Source organism: Nicotiana tabacum, chromosome 7, assembly GCF_000715075.1.
Source record: "Nicotiana tabacum cultivar K326 chromosome 7, ASM71507v2, whole genome shotgun sequence".
Classification (NCBI taxonomy): Eukaryota; Viridiplantae; Streptophyta; class Magnoliopsida; order Solanales; family Solanaceae; genus Nicotiana; species Nicotiana tabacum.
Genome location: NC_134086.1, coordinates 31,200,315 through 31,211,263, shown reverse-complemented (window position 1 = coordinate 31,211,263; position 10,949 = coordinate 31,200,315). Strand labels below are relative to the sequence as shown.

Genomic DNA, 10,949 nt, shown 5'->3' with positions numbered 1-10,949 from the left:
AAGCTTAAGTCTTACTAATAATTTGAATTTTAATCCAACTATGGGATAATTAGTTTTTTTTATTTTTTTACTTTTCGATAATTCCATGTTGTATTTATGATTATAATTTTATTACTTTCTGTTAATATCTGTTTTTCTCTTATATTTAATATGTCATTTTCAAGAATGTAGATATTGATTTTATATTTATAAAAAAACTTAGTAATAATAAAAAGGTTGTCATTAAAGGATATTATTAAAGGATTTCGCTAAAAATAAATAGATGTAAATAATACAAATGTATAGGATTCTCCAATCTCATTTATTTATTTAATTATTTTAAAAAAAATTACTTAGAATTTGGGATGGATTGTTTAGTGAATTTCACTTCCTTCCCAAAAGATAATGACGCGTTAGACTCTTTAGGCGCGATTTAATTAATTTTACCTTCTTAAATTCGGATGCGCATTTCATGCGACCCAAATCTAAATCCTAAAACATCAAATAAAATATGTTTCGTATTGTGGGTGCATTTCATGTGACACAATCCAAAGATATGTTTTAAGCGATGTTCACATTCCTAAAAAAATAATAATTATAATAATAAAGCGGTAAAAGATAAAATTTGCACATGGTTCATAATTGTATTAAAAATCAAATAAATAAGCCGAATATAACAGTTGAGCGACCGTGCTAGAACCACGGAACTCGGGAATGCCTAACACCTTCTCCCGGGTTAACAGAATTCCTTATCCGGATTTCTGGTACGCAGACTGTAATATAGAGTCATTCTTTTCCTCGATTCGGGATTAAAATTGGTGACTTGGGACACCCTAAATCTCCCAAGTGGCGACTCTGAAATAATTAAACCAATCCCGTTTCGACTGTCCTTTAATTGGAAAAACTCCCTACGCTCCTCGCGGTGCCGGAAAAAGGAGGTGTGACAACATCAGCACTTGTACGCATCTAGCCAAGTTATAAAAACTTCTCCCTATCACAATCGGTTCAGGGTCAGGAACCAAATAATTTCTATATAGAAATATGGATGTGCTATATGATTTAATTATGCCACCAAAATGCACAAAGATGAGTTCCCAAAGATAGTTGGAAAATGTGTTGGTGATCCCAACATTATGGGGAGAAAATGGGCAGCTGAGAAAGTGATACGTGAAATGAATTATTATGAATACATATAGATCCTCGTACAAGAAAATATAAACTTGAAGTTCAAGTGATAATTCATTTACAAATTATTGCCAGACGCATTTGCTGACCCAAAGCTAAATGTCATATTTCAGCTGCTAATGCTCCAAATAGAATAAAGTCCATGAGGGACAGAGTCTATGGCACGCATGAAGTGTAAAGGACCAATCGGTTCCAAAGATAAAACTCCTTGAAGAAGGAGAGGGGAAAATATTCAAAATGGTCATAATAAGGAGGCAAGTGCCCTAGAAGAGCACCACGACATAACACTTCATAAGACCTCATGGGAGAGGCTCAGGTACCTGAAAATAATGAAATAAAGAGATCTCAATAAGTTATGTCTTTATTGGGTAATAATGGAACCGATATAAAATGATTGTCGACGATATTGTTAATATAATGTAGCGCTCAATATGATTAATATTGACGAGGATCTTGAGATCAAATCTGTCATGAAATTTGGACGGATAAAAGATTGGCCAAATAAAAAATATGTAATGAAATTGACTTCAGTTGAAAAATGTGAAGTTGGACGGATAGTCCAACACCTGAAAGTATAAAATCAATTGAGGTATAAATGTGTTCTTGTGCGAAAGGTTCAAGTCGATAGACATAAAGACGACTTGTGGCACAAGAAAATTAGTAAATATCCTCACATTGATTATATGGAGACATGGTCTCTTATAGTGGATATAGTCACTTCAAGTTTTAATCTGGCAATATATGAAAAACTTGATATGCGTATAGTGGATATCATTGAAAGATTTAAATTGTCTTGGAGCATATTAAGGTTTCCAAGAAATTTATTAAATAAAGCTTCAAAAATCCTTATACGGATTGAAACAATCAGGGCACATGTGGTATAATCGCCCGAGAGAATACTTGTTGAAAGAAGGGTATAAGAATAATTCAATTTGTCCTTGTGTCCTTATAAAAGGATATGGATTTGAATTTGTTATAATCGCCATGTATGTTGATGATTCAAATATCATTAGAACTCCCGGAGAGCTTCCTAAAGCAATAGACTGTTTAAAGAATTTGAAATGAAAGATCTTGGAAAGACAAAATTTTGTCTTGGTCTACAAATTGAATATATGAAAGATGAAATTTTTGTCCTTCAATCAGCATACACTAAAAAGATTTTAAAGAGCTTCTATGTGGATAAAACACATCCATTAAGTACCCCGATGGTTGTGAGATTACTCGATATAAATAAAGATCCACTCTGACCTCATGAAAATAATGAAGAGCTTCTTGGTCCTAAAGTACCATATCTTAATGCAATTGGTGCGCTAATATATCTTGCTAACACTACAAGGCATGACATAACTTTTTCAGTTAATGTCTTAGCAAGACATAGCTCTGCTCAAGGAGAAATTGGAATGAAATCAAGCACATATTGCGTTATCTAAGGGGGATTACCGGTGTGGGCTTATTTTATGGCAATGATTGCAATACCGATCTTATTAGTTATGTTGATGTGGGGTATTTATCTGACACACACAAGGCTTGATCTCAAACATGTTATGTGTTTACATGTGTGGCACTGTCATATTTTAACGATCGACTAAGCAATCAATCGTGGCTACTTCTTTTAATCATGCTGAGATAATTGTTATTCATGAAGCAAGTCGAGAATGTGTATGGTTGAGGTCTACTATACATCTTATTCGAGACAAATGTGGTTTGAAGTGTGATAAACTACCCAAAGTTTTGTATGAAGAAAATACAACATGCATAGCCCAATTAAAGGGAGGATTCATAAAGGAGTTAGGACAAAGCACATTTCACCTAAATTATTGTTCACACATGATCTTCAAAAGAATGGTGATATTAATGTGCAACGGATCCGTTCAAGTGATAATATGGCTGATTTGTTCACCAAATATCTACCGGCGTCAACCTTCAAGAAACTAGTGTACAAGATTAGGATACGAAGGCTCAACGATGTGAACTGATGATCTCATCAGGGGGAGTTAATACGCGTTGTACTCTTTTTCCCTTACAAGGTTTTGTCCCATTGGGTTTTCCTTGCAAGGTTTTTAACGAGACAACCAAAAGGCGTATTTCTAAATATGTGTACTCTTTTTCCTTCATTAGGATTTTTTTTCTAATAAGGTTTTAACGAGGCACATTATTTATGGACATCCAAGGGGGAGTGTTATGATAAAAATCAAAATATGGTGGATGTCTACTCTTCCTCCATGATCTTTCTCTCAAATGGTTAATGACATATTTTCTATGTTCAATGACATATTCCATGACATATTTTCTTCACTTTTCATGCCTATATAAAGGCCTTGTAATAGATAGGAAAATACACACAATTGAAGAAGAAAATCTCTTCCTTCTCTCTATCTCTATTTCTTGTTCATGTTTTACTAAATTGCTTTTATTTCTTGTTCATGTTTTACTAAATTGCTTTTATTTCATAACAGTTTGGAAAATAACACGGTTTTTTTTTTGTATATTTTTGTGTGTGTGTATATATATGTTATAAACAAAAATTATATACTTTTTCGGCTATCGAATGTAAATAATTTCTGACGCTAGCTAAAAATAAAAAAAGCCCAATTATTTTTAGTGAAATAGGACTGTTGTATTCTACCATGGTGAAATTTATTTGTTAGATCATTCTCCCAACGTTTGAGTGGATAGAAAAGTACATCAGATATAGTAGCAGCATAAGGTAAGAGATAAAGGTATTTAAATTATCTTGTGCGCACCTCAACTATTTCGTTGATGTGCATCATTTTTCATTAGCATGAATACCGGATAACTCTGTCCCCGAAACAAAGGAGAAGAAAACACGTAACATTTTTTGTCTTTATTGGACTTAAATTTTAGTTTCCTATGGCTATTCGAATACATATATTTGTGATAATTATAAGCTGATTAAAGCAAGTGACATGAATAGGAGACCCTTCAAATGAAAATAGCATATGCCTCCAAAAGGAATTAAGTCTTTTCCTCTATTGGCGAAAATATTTTCAAAAGTGCAAATCAAAATTTTATTTGTGACAATAGTTTATGCCACACCAATAATGAGGAAGTTTAACCAGAAATCCCATGCAGTGATGAAGTTGTATCTGTATGAACTATAGGTCACGGATTCGAGCTATGGAACCAGGCACTAATATTTTTATTAGAGTAAGTCGTATACATCACACCCCTTGAGGTACGACCTTTTCTCGAACCCGACATAATGCTTTGTACACCGGGCACTGCCCTTTTAAACCAAAAATCTCCTGCATAAGTAACCAAAAGCTTACTTAAAAGAAAATCTTCAAGAAGATTGTGTGATGCCCTACATGTTGTAAATATGATAGCTAGTTTTTTGTGTTTTTCTTTTGCGAAAATGGGACATTGGTCTCACTAATTCTCTCAATGACTCAATGCATCTGGCCACCTATAATGAAACCAAGGATATGGACAAACATAAAATAGACCCATACATTCATTGCACATAAAAAAAACTTTGTAGTATTGTCATGGGATATAGTGTATTGATGTCTTAACCCAACCACAGAATCATAGAACACCAATATCTAGACCTTACCAAGACTTCAAACACTCGCCTACAGAATAAAATAAAATATTTCATCTCTAACTGGATAATTTTTTTATTTATCCAAATTTCAGTTTGAAACTCGTGAAATTAACCCTTTTTGAGCTAACCCTACAATTTGGATAAATCCACGAGAAATCTCATAAAATTTTCAGTAAACCACTACTTTGGATTTGTGATCCAAATTTGGAACCATGACTAGACATGCAAAAGTTGGAATAATGCTACTGAATTACTATATGAAATGAAAATAAAGCATTGTGTATGCTAAAAGGAGGAGCCCATTACTTAAATGGCCACTCAACTATCCCAAATTATCTGCTGAAGTCACTTTTCTTTTGTTTCTAACAACAAAGTCGCTTAACTATGTCTGTTGCACTCAAAGGTCACTCAACTAGATTTTCTAAATTTTTAATTGTTAAATACCTATTTTACCATCTAAATTATCAATTTTTTTAACTTTTTAAATATTATAATTTTTTCTCTTTTTAATCTACATTGTAGACTTACCTATAGATAAATATATTTTATTTATAAAATAAAAAATTAGTTTTCAGCTCATATAATGACGGAATAATAATATAATTGAGCATAATTTTCAAGAATATATAATGTATATTATAAATATACTTTTATTTAAATAATTATTTTTATATTACGTGCATGAAATATATATTTTACAACATTTATTTTCTTTCATTCTCAATTGCGTAAATAAATTTTTGAATTGTTGTCGTTAATACTAAAATTATTATTACGAACAAATTATTCTAATTATTTTTCTTATTATGCTCATTATTTTGTTATTCCAGTATTATATATGCTTAAATATTCTTATTTTATTAATTTATAAATAAAATTTATTTATTCTATAGGTAAGTCCATAATATAAATTAAAAAGGAAAAATCATAATATTAAAAAGTTAAAAAAAAATAAAAAGAAGATAAATGTTTATCATTTAGAGGGTAAAATATGTATTTGGCAATTCAAAATTTGAAAAATCTAGTTGAGTGACCTTTTAAGTGCTATAGGCATAATTAAGAGACTTTATTGTTATAAAAAAACAAAAATAACCTTTGCAAATAATTGGAATAGTTGAATGATCATCTACATCCACCAAAGCCGGCCTATGAACATGCTTTGTATTATGGTAACCAGTAAGTTACTGGTGATTTCTATCAAACAAATCCACATGATTTTTGCTACCTCCCGTCAGCATAAATATTGAGTAATTCTATTCACAAATTCTTAGTGAGTTACTTCCCCATTTAGACACCTAACAATTGTCACCACCCAATGCTTAGGGGTAGGACCCAAAGTAAGTTATATTAGAATTTTACAACAGAATACGTCAACCTTTCTTATTGTATTTTGGGCAATTATTGGGTTACCGACAGTTGGATACTTATGATTGTGATTTGCTTTGACAAGTGCTTGTTTTATCATGTGATTTTTAACTAAAACAGGAAAATTTTAGATTGCCTTGAAAATAGAAAAAACTCTATCCAGTTTTCTGTAAAATTTCAATAAAATGTACTTGGAGCCCCTACCTCCTAAGCACCGGTTAGGGTCCTAAATTGGGTCGTGACAACAATCAAACAAAGATTTCATAGCATATTCTCAACCAGAAGAACATAGCTAGAGCTCTGAATCTGCTGTTCACTTCCCACATATCATATTCTTACAGACTGCAAAGCTATATCGAACATAGCTTACAATGTTCAAGTAGAGGCGGAGCCAGAATTTTAAGTTTATGGTGTTCAGGATTCTAATCGTTTTAAGTTACTGGGTTCTGAATTATTATATATTTAAAAGATTTTTTAAGACAAATACAAGATTCGAATCAAAGCTGCATGGTTTGGCCGAACCCGCTATCAGCACTCTAATTCAACATATTGCTTAATTCTGCAATACGTGGAAGCCCATAAGCTTGTTTCTTAGTTAGTTAATAACTTATAATCACTCATTATTGTCATTATATGTAACCATAAACTAGTGCATTATTAGTAAACAGCACACATATTAGTGACACCATAAGAAAATGGCAGCCACTCATAAATATATCAGTGCAGCCACCTTTGACTAAATCTGTAAAAATCTTCTATAAAATAGATAATTTACAAACAACAAGGGTTATATAAATTCAGAACACAACAAAACTTCTATGTCATCTACAGGAAGTGACTAAAACAAATGTTAAGCAATCAAGATCAAAGAAAAAGCCAGATATGATCATTATAAAGAATAGGATCCAAGTCACTGATATGCAAAAGCATTAAAAAAAAAATATCACCACTTGTATTGTCACTTCTACTCTACCTAATAAGTGAGCTAATAAACAGATAAAAAATGGTTAAGAAAGTCTATGTTCTTTAACACAGGGCTGTTTCTACTTAATGGGAGGTGATCTTTTCACTCAGATACAGACCATCCAATTTGGTGGACATTGTCAAAATTCTTTTTTTATAACCAAGGAATCCCGAGGGCCAATTGGCGCACAGTTCAAAATTGGGGATAATGTTTGCCCTTCCATCCTTCTCCACTTAAATGATAAGCTTTTTCTATGGTCAGGTTCAAACCCCTGACTTGCACGCTAAAGCGCATACTTAAATGATAAGCTTTTTTTATGGTCAGGTTCAAACCCCTGACTTGCACGCTAAAGCGCATATACATATGCGCTGCATTTTTACCACTAAACCAAAGTCATGGAGGTAATAGACATTGTCAAATCTTGTCCAAACAAGAACACATTTGAAGGTTACAATATCCATAATTGTCTAACAATGTAACCTAGAAGAAAATCATACAACGTCCATACAGATTGGCAGTAAGAGGACAGCCCGGTGCACAAAGCATCTCGCGTTCACGCAGGGTATGGAGAAGACCTGTACCTCAAGGGTGTGATGTAGACAGCTTACCCTAATGCAAGCATTAGTGGCTGCTTCCACGGCTCGAACAATTTTATCGTTGCTCCAAGGCTCCCCTTCGTATCATCGGACTTATAAAGTGAGAAATTATACTGCTGGGAACAAACTCATTGTCTATATTTCTGCTCATATTAGCATTTAAAGTAAGAGTTCAGAAGAAAGAGGAACAAGAAACACCAGCCAGTTAATCAAGAAATGGTCACTATGTTAAGCTCCCTGCTTTGTTCCTCTGAGATAGAAGAAACAGAATAATTCACCCCACAGCCTGATCAACAGATACTATAACAAGAACTTTGTACAACTTCCACTCTTATTTTCTTCTAACAGGAAGCATATTACAAGACATTCATTACATAAAGAAGCAAAACAAAGTAAGATGATCAAACCCCTCAAATAATTGGAACACTTAAACCTTCAAAACTTCCATCTCCAGCTAACTGCAGCTTCTGCAACTGTTAAACTGCTTAGTTAGACGTGGTAGCAAAATAATTTTCGACCAACTACCACAAACAACACTCTTTTTTCTTTGCTTTTTTTCTTTTAGATCAGTCACAAACCAAAAATGTATCATTTCCAATCCATGCAAATGAAAATGTAAGTAAGTAGAATTAAAAACCCGACCACATCTTTGTCAAGAACTCTTCTTTCTGGATTCTGTCTAAAAGCATAATCAAACACACTAAGTTCAAAATTCCTAGTGGATTTTGATGGAAAACCAAAACAAATATGGTTCACTAACAATCTAGACCATTACAAACAAACCTAGAGTCTATGCTAACTATGGTAAAAGAAGAAAAATGTCCAAGAAGATGCTGTAGACGACGACTCAGTACTATCCTACCCTATATCCACAAGCTTCATGAATCATCATTCCTCCCACTCCAATCTTCTGCTTTCTCATCTCCAAAACCTTCCGGTGGGAATTGGAATGCACAGTCGGCGAGAAAGTAGGGCTGTTTGCCGGGCGATACTCTGGCAACAACCTGCCTGACTTATAGCGGACCCCACATGCATTACACAGCGTTTTCGGCCCCAGGGGACCCGCCCTCCATTGTGGGGTCTTATCAGCTCCACAGTGTTGGCACCTCCTCCCAATGCTAGCACTTTTAGCTGAATTCAACGGTAATGAAAGCAATGGTTCACGTTGCTTAACGCTCTTGAAACTCGGTTTGTTCACCGACATACAATGCTCGCTTGGCAAGTCAGCAAAGCTGCCTCTTTGTCTTCTACGCCTTCTCTTGCTCCGTGCACGAACGGGGTAATTAACCGGGACTTTTAAGCTGGCACAGCAGCTCATATACGCATTTGCATTAGCACTGCCATTACCACTGCTGTTACAGGTGCTGCTACTATTCTCCAGCACTGAAACCGGGCTATGGTGATCAAATACAATACTTGGGTTATCGGCAAGTATGCCAAACTCCACTGCTGGAAATGCATCTTTGTTTGACAGCCATTCCAATTCTTCCTCAACACATTCCTGCAAAATTTAACATGTTAATAATCTTGAGTGAGCCAGCAACCGACAAATTTTCCAGTTTTTTACTCGCACCTCGACTATTTTACTGGGCACTGCTACCTTCCAACAACACAGATAACGGGTATATCCACCAAGGCTTAGAAAATTATTTTAATCATATATATTTTCATGTTCAATTTTCAAAAATTTGTTTAAAAAAAATAAGCTTTAGTGTTTTCATTATACAATATAAAGGAGGGAATCTAGAAAGAAAATAAAAGTCAAAATTCTCAAGTGGGGCAATTTGCAATTTTGACAAATTTGTGGTAAATAAATATTGATGATAGGGACAAAAGTGTCTTTTCAAGATTGTGAAATACAAGTTGAAACGGATATGGTGCATTTATTTGAACAGCTCAGACATCGTGACAACCAATGCCCAATCATAAAGACATGTTGCGAACATATTCCAAAATTCCTAAAATATCCCCCACATTTTAATTTCCAAAAAAACACAACTTTTCAAAAAAAAAATCAGCACAAAAAAAGGCCAAATTTTAATAATAATATCTAGAATTCAAAGAATTTGTTTTTCTCAAACACTAGCCCCATGTCATGCACTCCTTTTGGTAACGTTAGGGTTTCAAGGGCAAAATGGTCCAAATTTTTCCTAACGCCTCCCAACTTTTAGCCAGTCAATCCACTTTATCGTTTCCACCACAACCGGTTCTAAAACTGCCCACTTTTTCCACTATTATTTACCAAAATGCCACTCAATCGCAAATGACGAGCCACCAGTTTTGACTCAGTCGCCTCCTATAAGAACACAGCCATGCAATAAAAGGATGGTGATATAATCGAAATTAATTCACCTTTGATTAAAAGTCTCGTGTTCGAACCCTAAGAATAACTAAATTTGTAATAGAGTATTTTACCCTTAATGGACTTACCCAACACGTATTCGAATTAGTCGAGCCAATGAGTTTTAAATAAGGAACACATATTCAACTCGTCCGAGTCGACTCACCAAAAAACGAGTCACGACATTTCTGGCCACAGAACAACCCCCGGGTTACATTGAGTCAAGCCAAAACTCGGAACCCAGAGCCATTTTCAAGGCCAAAAGAGCAGAGAAGAAAAGAAAAAAACAGTGAAAATGAAATTTGTATTAAGACTTACAGGGTGTTGTTGGGAGGGAAGAAGGCTAAGAACAGGGTTTGAGGAATCCAAGGAAGAAGAATAAGAAGAAGATAAAGGGTGTTTATGTTTGGTAATGGATTTTGTTGTTTTTTCATCATCGTCAAAAACAGTTTCATCTTCCAAAGAGAAGTTGAGAAGGTCATCATCTACATCCACCATAAAACATGAAGCAGCACTTGGGTCCAAAGCCTCCATTTTCATTTTCCAGAAAAAACAGAGAAAGAGAAGTGAAACAAGGGTTTGTGGTTATAGGTTTGGTTTGGTTTGGTTTTGTTTTTGAGAGAGAAAAAGGAAATACTAAGTGGGTGGGTGGCGAAAGTTGAAAGTTGAAAGTTTAAAGAGAGAGACAGAGATATGGTTCTCTTTTTACGGGGAATTATTATTATCAACAAAAGTTTTGAGGTTTAAACAAATAAAAGAAAAACAAAGTTTTTACGTTTTTCTTTTCCAATGCTAATTACTAATTAGAGGATGTCACCTTTTTTTTAATGTGAGAAACTGGCAGGTGATAAATTAATTTTTTTATTTTATTTTTCATTCGATATTTGCATTAGGACTTGATTAAATCCAAATTTCTATTGAAAGTTTTACATTAGAGGTAAAACATTTCCT

At 34.0% G+C, this 10,949-nt stretch overlaps 1 protein-coding gene across 1 annotated transcript; it reads right to left on the bottom strand.

Moving 5' to 3' along the window:
• Positions 1–8,305: 8,305 nt before the first annotated feature.
• LOC107772822 (GATA transcription factor 1-like) lies at positions 8,306–10,665 on the bottom strand. The gene is given in 2 exon segments (NM_001325145.2): positions 8,306–9,158; positions 10,317–10,665. Coding segments are annotated over 2 exon segments (870 nt in total). The 5' UTR covers positions 10,539–10,665; the 3' UTR covers positions 8,306–8,510.
• Between the last annotated feature and the right edge of the window lie 284 nt (positions 10,666–10,949).